This window comes from Cyclopterus lumpus, chromosome 4 (assembly GCF_009769545.1).
Source record: "Cyclopterus lumpus isolate fCycLum1 chromosome 4, fCycLum1.pri, whole genome shotgun sequence".
NCBI lineage: Eukaryota > Metazoa > Chordata > Actinopteri > Perciformes > Cyclopteridae > Cyclopterus > Cyclopterus lumpus.
Genome location: NC_046969.1, coordinates 8,492,627 through 8,508,650, shown reverse-complemented (window position 1 = coordinate 8,508,650; position 16,024 = coordinate 8,492,627). Strand labels below are relative to the sequence as shown.

The 16,024-nt window shown below is 44.0% G+C and overlaps 1 protein-coding gene across 1 annotated transcript in view; it reads left to right on the top strand.

Annotated features, from left to right (window-relative positions):
- Window positions 1-16,024, top strand: part of pde4dip (phosphodiesterase 4D interacting protein) — a 76,485-nt gene that overhangs the window by 28,641 nt on the left and 31,820 nt on the right. The window contains exons 4-9 of the mRNA XM_034530651.1: window positions 6,320-6,430; window positions 7,980-8,056; window positions 11,065-11,188; window positions 11,330-11,493; window positions 12,142-12,256; window positions 12,758-12,793. Of these exons, the coding sequence (XP_034386542.1) occupies window positions 6,320-6,430; window positions 7,980-8,056; window positions 11,065-11,188; window positions 11,330-11,493; window positions 12,142-12,256; window positions 12,758-12,793 (627 nt within the window). The remainder of the gene's footprint in view (window positions 1-6,319; window positions 6,431-7,979; window positions 8,057-11,064; window positions 11,189-11,329; window positions 11,494-12,141; window positions 12,257-12,757; window positions 12,794-16,024) is intronic.

Genomic DNA, 16,024 nt, shown 5'->3' with positions numbered 1-16,024 from the left:
TCTCCTTTAATGCAGTCTTTTCTTGCATTGGGAGGTTCTATAATGTTTTCTTCACTAATAGGAAGTCACTTGTTGAGAATATTCACTAATTAAGTTTAATTAGTGATACTGTTCATTGTTATTACCTCCGCCAGGAGATTATGTATTTGGTTGTGTGTGTGCGTGCACCTCTGTGTCTGTCTGTCCACGTCTGCCCTCACACAATAAGAGACTCATTAGCCTGATAGGTGGGGGGTCTGTAAGGCCTCCATCAACAACTGCTTCAGTTTGGACTCTTTGTTTTGCTACGGATTATGATTTGCACGCATGTTCCAAATTGTGGAAAACCAGGAAGCGTTAAACTTAAATGAAGATAAACTGTGAGACCGTACAGACAGCTGCATAGATCGGCATGAGAGCCGTGTGGTGAGCTACGCTTTGTGGTTTAGACGGAGGAGGGTCTGGGGGGGGGCATTTGTGGTCTGCATTCATTCACACATTAACGCAGTGGTCGTTGCAGACACACCTGAAGGAGATTTGCACTCTACTGCGTGCACCTTTCTGATATCATTTCATTTCAACGTACTTAATATTCCGCATTCGCAACAGTGAGGCCTAGATTATTTTGTGCGTCTAGCTTTAACCTTGCATGAAGTCGAATTGACTGATGTTAGCTTGTAGTTCATTACATCACTGTGTACTTTGGTCGGGCCCTCTAATATAAATCTCAAACTCTGAGCTCGTGTTTTCTCTGAACGTCAGCTCAACTGTTTTGTTCTGTCATTATAAGCCTCGAGGTATGAGGAGAACTGATTATTCCCTGGAAAATAAAATGGAAATAAATACAGTTCCATCTCAGAAAAACACATTTTACACACTTGTTCAAAGTTGCCTGATGTATTTATTTTTTGTTAACAGTGTGAGAACAGTAGCACGTGGCCTCCTCTCCCTCATTAATCTACTTCAAGGGCGAAGTGTAACGTGATCTGTTGCCGGGACTTTGGCGTCGACTGTGATTTTATTATGAACATTTGTAATGAATCTACATTTATATGGAACCAGTGTGTGTGGTCATTGTGGCTCACAGGCCGTAACTATCACTAATAACAGCAGTGTGATCTCTCAAGTCAGTAACCATCTGTCTGAGTGATGTAATGCTGTTTCAAATTATCACACTCCATCTTATTGTTTTAAATATAGAAGAAACTGCTCGCTGCTGTGTTGTATTTGCCGTTTTGTTAATGTAGGTGAAAACACAAATGAGTCGACCAATAGTTTCCATTCAAATGGAACTATTGGTTGGCTCACTCTCACACGTATAAAGAGGCCAAATAACATTTGTCATTGAGTGACCTCCTGCATTACTTTATGTGTGACAGATTTCACCTTTTGAGTCTAGAAATCTGTGTTTATTCACCCCAAAAAGTGGAAGAACCGACTGTTCACGCACCAGCTTTAAGAAAGCGACGATATTCCTTTCCTTTTTCTTTTAATCCACGTACGGTAATGCAAATCTGTTGCTCTGGTCGGCATCTTCCCTTTTACTCACAGTGGACTTCTCATGTACGGATTAAACAAGCCAATCAGAGTGCGTTTGGACAGAGCAAAGCCATAGCTGCCCCCCCCCCCCCCCCCCCCCCCCCCCCGCTTTCCAGTCCTTTATGCTAAGCTAGGCTAACCGTGTCCGGACTCCGGCTCTGTGCCAAACATGCAGACATGAGATTCGATCTTCTCACCTCACTCTCGTTAAAAGAAGCACATAAGCGTGCAGGCAAATACGCTGACCCGGTGTATGAATTCAAAATGGCTCAGTTGATATGATTATAATAAACTAGGTTTTTATCTGGCTCTCCAGTGCGTCTCACTTCTTGCTGTCCACCCTTTTTAATTAGCTCCTGGGGATATTTTTAGTGGCTCTCTCTTGATGAGTTAATTAGGTTTACAAATTCAAATTTCTAACCACCATGTCTAGCGTGGACCGTGGCAGCACAATAAACACAATCAGACGTTCCCTCTGCAGAACTGCATTAGGGGTTTGGCACTGCCAGAGAGCAGGGCTGGAAAATGTCGAGCTAGCTGGCATCAAGGAGCTCCTGTTACCGGTAAAGGGGGAAAACTCTGCGCGCTCTGCCAATCCGACGAGCGCACGCACACACACACACACACACACACACACACACACATGCACATGCACATGCAAGCACCCAATTATACTCCTGTTCCTGTAGAGATGGTTTTTAAACCTCTGAAGCAGAGGGTAGGGGTTAGTAAACTACCATGGCAACAAAACAGCCTTCAAATGGTGCACGCAAAGGCCGAGGAATGGGGAAAGCGACAGTGGGAAAATATGTGCCGTGGATCCTCCCTTGTTGTACGCCTCTATTTAAGGTCTTTAACCTTTCTGGATCTAATAACCAGGGTCCGAGTTTGTTCCCGAATAATAAAAAGACTCATATGTTCTCATGCTGCTGCCCCCCCCCCCCCCCCCCCCCCCCCTCTCATATTGGATTTAGTTAAAATGGTGGAAAAGTCCTGCAGAATTAGGATGATTTAATTTCACGGGCACGATGTGTTGTAATAAATTTTTAGTCTTTCCTCGCAGTGCTTGACCTCTGGATGAGCCGCTGCGGTGGGCGTCTCTCCTCCAACTCTCGTCGTCTGCAGATTGGTGCAGTTTTTCATTGTAGGTGATGCACTCGGCCAAAAAACTATCACGTGTGCGTGTGTGTGTGTGTGTGTGTGTGTGTGTGTGTGTGTGTGTGTGTGTGTGTGTGTGAGTGTGTGTGTGTGTGTGTGTGTGTCTGTGTGTATGTGTGCGTGTGTGTGCGGGAAGTGTCCACTTCATTTATCATTTATAAATCATTTATCTCCTCTTGCAACATGTATCCCAAAGGAGATGACAATCCGGAGATCTTTTCGACAAATTATTGTGGTTTTCAGACTGTCAAATTGAGACTGTAATAAAGTGTTATTGTCATCAGCAATATATTTGTTGGTCAGTCTCTCCCCTAGATTATTGGTTATTGACAAATCGCTCTGGCAGCTGGTGTTGCTCCATCACGGGGTCTCTGAGGACTGTGCCTGGAGGTTAGACGTGGACCTCCGGATGTGGCCAAAAGTATGTGGACGTCCCAACGTTGGCGCACACAGTTGGGGTTCCAGTTTGTCCGGTTGGTCCCCAACGGGGCTGGAGGGGGTCGAGGCCTCAGTAATGTCCACATGTAAATTCACATGAGGCTGCGGACAAATGAGGAACTACTCTTGCAGTTTGAACAAATCTTGTCTGTGTTTGATGCGGGGTCATCGGGGTGCTCTGATGGGTGCACCCAAGGGCGCAGCATGTTAATGATCTTCTTTCATATGCGACGAGAAAGTTAAAATGAATCGTGTTTCTGTGTGTTGTGAGTAAAACATATATATACCATACAACAACAGTGCTGATACAATCAATTAGTCCAGTTGTTGTTTGAGAGAAAAGTGTGAACAATTATCATCTGTGATTGTCATCAAATAGAAATGTCATGTTTTCTATCATTGTAATGATTTTAGGACAAAGAAAGACGCCTTGGGTTCTGGGAAAGGTTTATGTTTGAAATGATAATTAATTAAATAGAACAACACCCTTTTCTTCACGGCAAATTAATAAAAAATAAAAAATAATAACTTTTTAAAAAACGTTTCTAGCCTATAGTTGCTTTTCTGTAAGCTTCTCTTTTCATTAAACACTTAATATGTATACATAGATTCCTAAATTCCTTTTAAATTAGCAAATTACAAAATATATATTACTTTATTATTCCAGCAATTGATCCAGCTTTTTTTCTAATAATGCAACAGCAGTCTGTTGGGTTAAAAATATTGGGTTTAAATGTACTTTCTGAATATGTAAAGGGAGATGTGCTGAAGCTGAAACAGGATGTTGAATTTCAAAATAGCTTCACCCCGTGCTGATGTCATACCCGGATCCAGAGGTAATCTGTCTGTTTCCACTTGTAAAGGCTTCAGTGCAGCAGTTATTATTACACACAAATCCACGCTTTCACACCGTTGTTCCCATACAAGCCATACATTTATTTGTTCAGAATTTTGAAAGGCTCAAATTGCTTAAGTGTGTACAATTGTGGGACTAAATTAAATAGAGAGGAAAATGAAAGCTATCGTTGCCTTATTGACGGATGTGGGCCCTACGAGAAACAGATGTGTGGTTTGTTTTATGCAGAACTCCAGCCATACTTTTGTGGTCTATATCAGTGTTACTCAAAAAGGAGGTTTTAAAATAAACACTAAGAGACTCTTGTTGAACATAACGGACAGGGGAGACGTCCGCAAAGCGCACAATAACCAGAGGCACGTGCGTTAGCGCAGCATCTTCTTTGTATCGACTATTTCACAATCAAACTGTCCGTTGATATATATATATATACTTTCTCTTCTATCTGAACGTAGCTCTGGTGTGCATGCATGTGCAGAATGTGAATACAACATGTGTTACCGCATTCGGCCATGAGCTCGTTTGTGTGTGTGTGTGTGTGTGTGTGTGTGTTTCACCACTTCAGCATTCCTCGGTGACAGCCGCAGGGCAACGTCTTCTGTAAATAGCCTGTGTATCTGCAGGGATGTTGGGACCCTCTGACCTCAGGTAGAGCGAAAGCGCCTCCCTGTGGTCGGACACGAGGTTTTTCACAAACTAGGATCGTATACCTGGGAGTTTACAGCGGCCTTGGCTTTTCTTTTCTTCGAGGATGAGGTGGTACATTTTTATTTGGTTCTAAAGAGAGGGAACTGACCTGGAGGGTTTCTATTCTTTCATACGTTTGAATGTGCGTCGGAGCGTCGGGGGCTTTTCTTCTGTTTCCTCGGGCTCATTTGCTAGCAAGTTTATTTTTGTTCTTCTGCAGCTGACAAGAAGTCTAGACGTTTAAGTTACAGCATGCCAAAAAAGGGCTAGAAGGTGAGAGTCTTTCAGACGTCTTGGTTACATGAAAGCATTGTGTCACCATCGTTTCAAAGATGTTATATCAGTGTGCAGGAAGAATCATCCTCATAATAAAATACAGACGTTCAAAAGCTGTGGAAACAATCAATTGTTATTTAAATGTATAAAACACTTCATTTTAGTGGCCACACTCGGCCCTCGGAGGCTTCTCTTCAGGGAAACTGTTCCCCAGTTGTCCTCATAGGCCTCGATGGCATCATATAATTAGACCAGATACAACTCAGCTGCCTTTCTGTTTTTTTTCTGTTGACGTGAGCTCTTTACTGGCTGTCACACCCATTGCTATTCGGTAGTAGGAGAACTTTCACAAAAACAGCTTGCAACACGTCTTTCTCAATGTTTAGTCATATCATCAATATCAGTACAACTTGCTATCTCTCCTGTCATTGGTGGAGGACGTACGACTGATGCCTCAGCTCAAAGTCACAGTACTAGTGTTAAAACACGCCAAAAAGGCCCGACATTGGTCCTCCAGCATGAACAACAACACAGGTCTTTTGCCAGTGCCTTCCAAAACCACTACAAAAAGATTCATATGACCGTTTTTATTATTTATTCATTTTTTATCTTTTACCTCTCTGTGTTTAAGATTTGGTAAAGTTTAGGCAAATACAAAAATGTCTCGGTTAAGATCAGGGATAAATGATGGTCATGGTAAAAAAAGAAACCAACGTTGACCGTTGCTAGGAGACGGGATGGAAACAGCTGTGTGCACTTCCCTACTTTATCTTCCTTTACTTTTGAGAGGGGTTTTAAGTTTTTTATGTGTATGAACAAAAGACCAATGCAGTCATCTCTGTGATGAGGAAAGCCTCTTTTGATCTCATGTCAATAAACAAAGGTCACATGGAAGAAGGGAAGTCTCCCACACATTTACAAGTCAGAATGTTAAGACACACACACACACACACACACACACACACACACACACACACACACACTCTGCTGCCTCAGATTCTTGACATGACTTCCTCATGGTTAAAAAAAGAAACATCCCCTCGCCCCCCCCCTCCCACCTCCCATAATCCCCTCATGCCTGCCTGTGTGCCATCCCCGAAACCCTCCTGTAACAAATCCAGACTGAGAGGGGCTCACGTCCACTTAGTGTTTGGATCTCTGTTTGTGTTCCTGCCTGTTGATGTGTGACAGCAGGAGAGATCAGATCATCTGAGTCCCGTATCGTCAGGATAGTTTGTTTCTTCAGCCGGACGCTGCTGTCCCTCTTCAGCCCTGTCTTTTCACATACTACGCGGCACTGAATGGGGGGCTGCGATGCCCCCCACAGCGCAGCCCCCTGTCGCCATGTCTAACTCTGGTTTCCCCGGTTGCCGCACCATCTCGCAGCACCTGAACGACCTGAAGAAGGAGAACTTCAGCCTGAAGCTCCGGATCTACTTCCTGGAGGAGAAGATCCAGCAGAAGTTTGAGGAGAGCGCCGATGGTGTGCACAAGAGGGTGAGTGAGAACGATGCATGCAAGGGTGGGGGGGGGGGGGTTATCAAAATCAACTGTGTCTGCATGCTCTGGAGGCTCTCCTGTAGGTATCAGTGCAGTCAGCCCTGTTGTTTCTAGAGCTGCGGGTTTGTGCTTGACAGTTATTAACACTGGCAGCAGGTCTCCGGCTGCTCTGCAACAGTTCAAACGTACCGTCAGTCACACATTCCTGCCTGTGGGACTACGGGTTGTCTCGGTGCTGTCAGGGCTGAACCGACAGGTACTCAGGCCTCTCGCCCGCCGCGGGGCGCCCAAATGAGCCCAAAAAGAGAACTCTCAAAAACTGTATTGATCATCTTCTGACAAAGAATCCCGTTTTGACACTAACCCATAAGCATTGTGAGACGTATCTGTAAGTACCCACAGAGACCAACGCTGTGGCAACGCATATCCAGATAAAGCCCTGATAGAGCGTAGTCTACTCCGTAGAGATTACGCTCCTTATGGGCTTTATCAAGGAAAATTCCAGATGCGTGAAAGCTCCTCTGTATGTGATTCGTTGCCAGTATGATCTCATTCTGAGCGGCCCTTGAGGAGACCCAGAGGAGCCTGTTTGCTGCAAACAGGGCTCAGTGTTTTCTTGCCGAAAGGAAATGTGATACATATAAAGCATTTTAAAGAAAAACAAATTATGTATTTTTGGACAGATGAAGAGCAGAATATCTAAATGTCTGCTGAGTGCTTATTTTTACTCCCAGTGACTGTCTGACCTGTTTTCTGTCGACTATAGACCCAATGACCTACATTATGTTAGCCCGAGAGCCCTGAGGCCCGCTGTTTGCATGCGTGAGCCCACACTGTGCGTGCACACTTAATATTAATAATAATAATAATTCCTCTCGCATCTCTACGGTAGAAGCAGCAACACTTGTGTTGTGTGTCAGTGTGTCAGTAATAAGACCTGCTGCACACGGACATGAAGTTCCCTCCGCTGACACCTCACTCCAGAAAAATAAATCTCCAGTGCGGGCAGATACCTGCACGTGAGTGGACCGACTACCAGTTCAGTCCAGTTTGTTGCCGCGTTCGGAGCCAAGAGTTAAAAGCGGAGGTGTTGCCGGGTGCAGGAGGGAGGAAGGGGGAGCCGGGGGGAGCCGGGGGGAGTCGTTGATGTTACAGTGGGGTTGGAGGCTCCGGTGGAGACAGGTGCTCATATCCCTACCGGCTAATTATAGTCGTACAGAGCCTCCTGAAACACAAGTCAGCACGTGCAACTTGGGAAGCCCATTCGGTGTGTTGCTCTGCAGCACTGAGCAGGAAGAAATTAGGATGTTTCTGCTCGAAGACGAGTTGGATAACATTGGAGATATGTCGGCTTTGGTTTTGCATGACAAGAACACAATGTAAAACATCAATATAGTTGCCTATAAAACCTATAAACTGTTACTGGAGCTATGTCAACAAGATCCCAGATCAAATACATGCAATTTTTGACCACTGAGACAATCAATGATTTACTCTTCTTACCTGCAGGTTCCTTATTGTTTTCTTTAATGATTCTCTTTCCCAGAACATCGAGTTAAAGGTTGAAGTGGAGAGTCTGAAAAAGGAGCTAGAGGAGAAACAACAGCTTCTGGACGAGGCTCTGTGAGTATTTGACTTCATGACTCTCAGCTACCATGATGGTGTTAGTTTGAGAATCGCCGGGGCTTGAACCTCCAAATGGCTCCAACAAATCACTCACCCGTGCTATATTGGATGTCTGCTTGTGCTGCACAGATTTTGTTGAAACGTGAGAGAGAAGTACAGAAACACCCTTTTCATCGCTAGTTTTATTTTATTCCCCATGAGTCCATCCGTACATCAGAGCCCGGGCGCCCTCGGAGACCCCGCAGCCTCTCATCACACGCGAGCCCACTGGCCCGTAGACTCACCGAGCTATCACAACACACACACTAAGCTCTGAGGAATGCCATGTATGGCCTCGGCACCGCAACACTTTTGAAGGGGATGAAGTGGCTCTGTGTTCAGGGACGTAGCCCGAAGAGGGGATGGGGGTGTTGAGGGACCCACTGTGGGTTTGTATTGAAGGGGGGAGGGAGAGTGAAGAGCAGAGGTTTGCCGTGTTGCTGAGTCGGGAACTATTTGAGCTCCAGCACCTGTCTGTGGGGCAGCTGTCTGTCTCTTAGCCCGAACCCTTGTCCATTTCTTTAACTCCTTTACCAGAACAAAAAAATAACTTTTCTTAAAGGAAAAAAGTTTCTCACTTTTATTTTGGATTTCTACTAGAACATGTTTAGATGCTTTAATGTTCAGAAAACCCATTATCTTTCTCCTAATGTCTGTTTGAATCGACCTGTTTTCACCCTCGGTCTGAAATGCTTCATATTGGCGCCTGTCTCTTTAAGTCATGAAATATGGCACCCCTTTGCAAAGGTAGATCTTAAGCCATGGAGATTCTCAGATGGGGGGGGCACTTCAGATACCCAAATGTATGTGCACAAGCACTAATAAAATGTGGAGGCAGAAATCTCAAATAATGATCTCATATCTCAGAACCTGGACACATAAAACCATCTTTATGGACCAGAATATGTGTTTGTGTTACTGTGGTGGACTGAGACTTCGTCAATTAGGAACAGGGAACTATTGTTGTTCTTTAGAGATATATAAATACTTTTTGCGTTGACACACAATATAATTATACTTCTATGCATGCAACACGTACTTTGAAGTGTTAATCTAGAGACTTTGTGCCAGTTCGTTCATCCATGGACTTGGTGTTTTTCTGAAGGTACATTTTGAAAGTTTAGTTTTCTTGTTGTCATCGCGTTTAACCAAGAGGAAGTAAGGATGGTAAATCCTGTCCATTACCGTTGTTTGATGATTGGAAAAAACACCATTAGCTCACTTACAGTGTTTATCAGGCAGTGTTGGCAGTAATTATGTCAATTTAGCGCTCTGTCAAAATAATGAGAAGGAGCAGGAATTCCAGCCTGTGAGGAGAGTGACTGTCAGAGTGGAGTTCGGGGTCAGAGCCGAGGCTCTCGGTGCCCTCCTGCTTCATAAATAAACTCTCTGGCCACAGTTTATCATTAGAGCTATTAACGGAGCCTGACTGATAGAGCTGGGGAGGGAAAGCTGAGTGTGACCTTCTTGCTGTTGAAGTTGCTGAGTGGCGGAGCAGTGACAGACCGGCCCTCGGAAAAGGGGTACGGAGACGTTTCCCCCTGGGATCCATGTTTCCTCTCCCCGGGAGACAAAGTTCACTCTGTTTAAGTCTCTTGTTGTTAACCTCAGCCGAGCAGGGAGGCGTGTGTGTGTGTGTGTGTGTGTGTGTGTGTGTGTGTGTGTGTGTGGGGGGGGGGGGGGGGGGGGGGTTGTGCTCCCGCTCCATCTCTCTGTCTGTCAGCAGATTGTCACAAAAGAAAAACACGCAAACAGATTAGAATTAAATCTGGTGTAATTAATGGACATCACCACCTTTTTATAAAGCCGGGGTTTACTCACCTGTCATGCGGACCACCTCAGTTAACCGTTAACTAAATGTATATCCTTGAACTGTTGACATTTGTAGTGCAGATGTGCTCTTTTCACAATACAACTTCCACATATAAGTTTAGTTATTGTTTGGTCTGCCATCCATCAATCAAATTTGAAATGAGATGTGTCCGAATGTGGGTGGTTTATTTTACGAGGAAACCCCTGAAAACTCTCTTTCTTTGCCTGGTCTTTTTACATTCATCATATACATTTCATATTTTTGTGAACGTATAGGGTTTTTCATTCTATTTCAATCCAGCTGAAATAATAAATACCTTTTCAAACATTTCAGAGGGCTGATTTGACATGAACATAAAGTGGAGCTGCAAACACTGTTCCACACTGAGCGATCAAATATAACAATTTAGCATTTTAGATAAAACCAACGTGAAAAGAATTTCCTCAAACAGGAGTTAGCCATTCTTCAAAAATCACAACCTCATTAATCATTTGCATAATTGTCTATACCAACGTGTTTTTTTATATAAATTAAAAAGCTGTACGGGCCATTTCTGAATTCCTTCCTTGGATTATTTGAGTTAAAGAAAAGGAATTCTGCATCATCAGCAAACCAATGGATGCCAGTTTCCTAACTTGTGTTACAGATTTGTTATATTTGAAGCACATGTTGCAAATGACTCCAATTCAAGAATAACATCCCATAAAACTCGTATTGCTTCTGATGACCTTCATGCATGGTAAGGTATCGAGCAGGCTCCGGCTTTGTGGAGTAGAGACAGAATACATGCAGTGCAGTGCATAATGACCTCTGAGTCTCTTTGGGACTCCCGTTAATGACTCCCTGATCTAATTGACCAACTCTGAATAAATCATGAGTGTGTTTGTTGTCCGTGGGGAAAAAGAAGCCAATGAAAAAATCCCTGGCTGCCTCTGAAGCCAGCGGTTTTTATTGCATTCATGAATTATTCAGGGTCTCCTCAATTAAGCAGTAATCTGCACTGGGTTAGAAACGTTTCTTTTAAGGAGTTGTGACTATCAAAAGTATTGTTTTAATATGTTTCAAGCTAACATGTCACGTCCTCAAAGAAGGAGTTTTCATTTTGGAGCTTCCCTTGTAGAATAACTGTTGTCCTGAAACTACAACCCCGTAGGTGCACGGCAGAGAGCCTGTCCAATCAGAATGAGGCCGAGCTGCAGCGACGCCTGTCAGAGCGTCAGGAGGAGATCATCCACATGCAGGAAATCCTCGAAACCAAAGTTCAGCTGCTACAACAGGTACGGACACACGAATACTAAGTCCCTCTCAGGATCCATGCAGTGAGGACAAATTAGGTCAAATAAAACAGGGGTTAGTCCTCAGACAGATATAACATGAGTAAGAGTTGATCTTTTTCCTCCTGTCCGTGTTGCGTTCAGGAGGCCTCGCTGGCGCGAGAGGAGGCCGGGCAGATGGCCTCGCTGGCGGACTCTGAGGCTCAGCGCTGCCTGGCTCTGGAGAGAGAGATGGTGGAGAGGATGGAGGAGGAGAGCGGAGGCTCAGGCGCACTGCTCAGCCGGCAGGCCATGGCCGACAAAGACAGGTGACTTTGACCTCCTGTTGAAAGCATTCCTGAAGTTAGTCGCAGCCTTTTCTCACTTCGTAGACACAATTTATAGACGACACAGTTTATAGATTCATCAAAAAACAACAACCCAGTCGGCAGACTTCCTTTTCTTCTTCTACAGACCACGGGATACGTTGAATGTTGACTGAACCAGTTTCTGAGCCAAGAATATGTTTCAAATCCGCCTCATGTCACACAAACATGTGCCACGTGGTTAATGCCGTGTAATGATTGGTTGGGTTTTGGCCAACACAACTACTTTGTGAAGGTTAGAAAAGAGATACTAACCACATAACGTAATGTAACAACCATTACAACAAGGGGACTGATTATATCTGGCCCTCGTGGAGGGGGAGGTGCCAATGGAGAATGCTTTTGTACAGGGTCCACGATTTTGTGCTATGCCCCTGGCTATCAGTGCTATTTACAGCTGTTGACACTGATACCGCTGCTGACTCTGGCCACGACTGCCCTTGTCTAAAACAGTCTGTAACAAAGAGCCAGAGCTCTGACCTACATACTGTAACTGACCCCAACAGTGGCCCAGGGTCAGATCTGTGAACTTCACTGCAGCTTGAATCATGTTGTCCTGAGCCTCTCTCTCTCTCTCTCTCTCTCTCTCAGGGTCATCGAGGAGCTGGCGCAGCAGAAACAATCTTTGGGTCTCCTGGTCGAGGAGCTCGAGGTCAAAGTTCACAATCTTTCCTCTCCTCTCAAGAGGAAAGAACGAGAAGCTGAGGTATTTTAGACCCCATCCGCACCCTGCAAACAAATACATACATATGCTCGGTAGCCTCAACACACACACACACACACACAGACATCAAATGCATTCTCATGACAACTGGGTCCGTATTTATTAACTTGTACTTAGAAATGATGTCTAAAAAGCTCCTGGTTAAGACCTTAAATCCAGGCTGTGAATGTTTAATGCTAAATTCCTTATCAGGCCTTATTCATCCCTCCTCCTCCTCCTCCTGCTGCTAACCCCAGACCAGACAGGCTGGCTGGCTGGCTGGCTGGCCGGCTGGCTGACTGAGATATCATAACTGTTTTTGTATCCACATGTCAGTGTAACTTTGGCAAAACCACGGTGAAGATGAAAACACGTGCACATAGTGTGGCCGACCAGATGGTTCTGTTTTCATCAGACTTCTTACTTGTTGTCCATCCCGTCAGAGACGTTTTTTTAAGTTGATGCTTTCCGTGTAACACAAGTGAACTTCTCTCCTCCCCACAGAGTCCCGGTGAGAGCCGAGCCCTCGCACACATGCAGGTAGGAAAACCCGTCGGCTCAACACTGCGTTTACACCAGCAGTAAACACTCCTGCTAGTTGACTCCTCTCTCGGGGCATCACACATGCTGAGTTATTTGCTGCTGGTGAAGTTCACCTTGTGAAGCATTGACTTTGCCTTTATGACTCACAGACTTGGCGGTTATCCCTCCCATCAGATAATATAGAGACGTAGCTCCACCTAGTGGTGCCTGATCTGCATTGCATGTGTTACTGATGACCTGTTTTGTTTCTCAAGTCATTTCCACTTGGTTCACTTTCTAATGTTCCCCTCCACATTTGGCTTCATTTATCCAACAGCTGTTATTAATTTGCTGTTGAGCTTTTTATGAGATAAACTTCCTAAAATTGAGTCGTATAGCTTGGACTCCACAACAGGATAGGGAGTGGCAATAATGCAACACTCTGAAATGAACCATATTATTGTAATCTTTCATCCTAGAGAACCAAGTTACTGCTATTTCTTTCTTGTTTTTTACTGGAGAAAAAGTGAACTACATGTAATTAATTTGCAACAAAATATTGTTCTCATTTCGGTGGGCTCTTAGCGCTTAATTCCTCTATTTCTTTGCTTAACTTCCTCATACTTATGTTGCTCTTGCTTTGCTTTTTTCACTTCCTCGGCCCTGAGTCCTTTCCCTTCTTTCCTTCCTCAACTAACCTTAAAGCAGGGCAATCCTTCAAACTGGGGATTGAAGGTTTTCAAGTGATCTTTACATGTAATGCTTTTAATTTGGCTTAAAAAGAAATGCTCTCTACCTCTTGTCTCTCTAGTTGTAGTGTTTAGAATATCAACTAGCGCCAGCTATATATATATACATATATATATATATATATATATATATATGTATATATATATATATATATATATATATATATATATATATATATATATATATATATATACATATACATATATATACACATATACAGGCCCATTGATGCACAAAACTACATGTTGACACAGAGACTTTAAGAAGCCACACAAATCAAGTAACAACATAGAACCAGCATGTGGTCCTCCTATCAGTTAATATAACTTTTTTTTAAATTATATCCAATATCATGTCATAGTCTCTCTCAGGTCGCTCTCATCCGGGACCCTGCTGAGTCAGCTGTCACATGTACAGTTTAGTTTATTTAGTTTATTAACTGGATCCCCGTTAGCTGACGCCTTAGCGGCCGCTAATCTTCTTAGGGTCCACAGAAAGGACAAAATGTAAAACATACAAACATGAAAAACATGACGTGAAACAAACAGTTAAAAAATAGTACAAACAGAATAATAAAAAATAAATATATAAAGTGCAGTGGAGGACTAGGATGTATATTGTGCAGAAAATTAGTAATTTATAAAAAATAAAAAAAGATCAGATGACTACAAAAGTGCTGGAAAATGTCAAATAGTTAATGTCAAGTGGTTAATGACCTGAGGTGCGCCTTCAATTGTTTTTTAAATGACAAATTATTACCTGTATGAGATAGATGAGGAGGTAGTAAATTACAAGCAGTAATTGCACGAAAAGTAACTGTACGTTTGAGGAGGTTTGTTCTTGGGGTTGGAGGTATCAAGTGACCTAAACTAGCGTTCCTTGTGTGATGGTTATGTCTGTTACATGTATATTGTAACTGATTGAAGAAATATTCAGGTGTCTGATTAAGTATTACCTTTCTGAAAAACACGATAAGTTTAATTTCCACTGAGAACCATGACCGGCGAGGTTGCATACATGCTGTATTTGTTGTTATTGAACACTGGAGTGCTAATCTTGAACCAGTTGTAGTTTATATATGTCCTTCTTTGCAGCTGCTACAAAGACCAAGGACTGTAACGCCCGACAAACAATAGAGAGTGTTAAATAAGCAAAGCACTTTCTGGTCATAGCTATGCCCCTCCCCATTTGAGTAACCATGCTGTCGATGTGCTCCGACCACATTGGTTTGGTCTTCTTGACCCGTTCTGTAGCCGAACCTGACATTGACAGGTGTGTGTCACCATTGAGCACATTCCTTGAGCCAATCACAACACTTTTAGTTTTAGAAACGTTCAGGGCTATAGTTTGTTCACATTCAACCCAATCAGACGCTCTCTCTCCGGATCCCGATTCAGAATGGTTGCCAGTTCCTGTTTGTTTGAAGCATATACATATACAGTACAGTCCTGCCAGTTGAGCCTCCGTTTCCCCCACTGACGCCAGATCTAATTCTAGTCCGCTCACTGTCTGCCGGCCGCGGACAGAGGCCCGCTTCACGAGGTGCACAGAAGGACTGCAGTTGTTTACTCGGCACACCCACACGCCATGTTTGAGAGGAGAAAATGAGCAGAGACACCTCCTCTGTCCACGTGGACATTAATTCTCTGCTGTCACCAGTTGGTATTTCTGCCACTCTGAGGGAAAATAAACAGCGGGCGCCGTCTGTCAGCAGTGTTTGGCACTCGTCTCTGATTAGGATTAATTGATTCTTGATTGCGTGCCTCATTGCGGGCCGATCGGTGTTTTGGTGTCGTGTCTCCAGAGGCTCTGACAGGGTGACAGATGTAGACGCAGTCAGGGCCAGGAGAGAGTCAATGAGTCCTGTGGTGGTCTACGCGAGTGCGTGCACATACACAAACACACACACACGCGCACACACACACAGGGAAAAGTATCACATGTGAGAAGGGTTTGCATCAACAACACCTCCACACCACCCTGCTGCGATAGTGAAAGACGGATGAAGACTCTCGTATCTGTGAGTCTGTGGGGAGAAAAGAAAAAAAGATCCAGAGAGTGTCTGTTGAAAATGACATCAGCGTTTTAAGAGCGGAGTCCTGCTGCTCTTATTAAGGCGCCGTGTGATTCGGAAATGTGGGCTCGGACGAGGCCCGGGGTGCCCCCCTGGGAAAGGCTTGAACTCATTCCACGCTGACACTTCCGAGAATGTTATGAACTCGATGGAAAACACTCAGGCTTATTTCTTCTTCATCTTTTCAGTTCACACACTGCGCACAGAGTAATACTGGCATGAGTAATCTGTATGGAAATGTAATATTTGTTGTTACACAAGTTGTCACACAATGTTGTGATATTAATGATCCGTTTCTGCCCACTGGAGTTTGCAGGGGTTTATATTAAGCAGACAGACTGCACAGCGAGCAGCTGAGCAATACTTCCCCCACAATATGTCTTTATTTACAGACGCTGTGCAATGCTGTTCACATTTTCATGCAT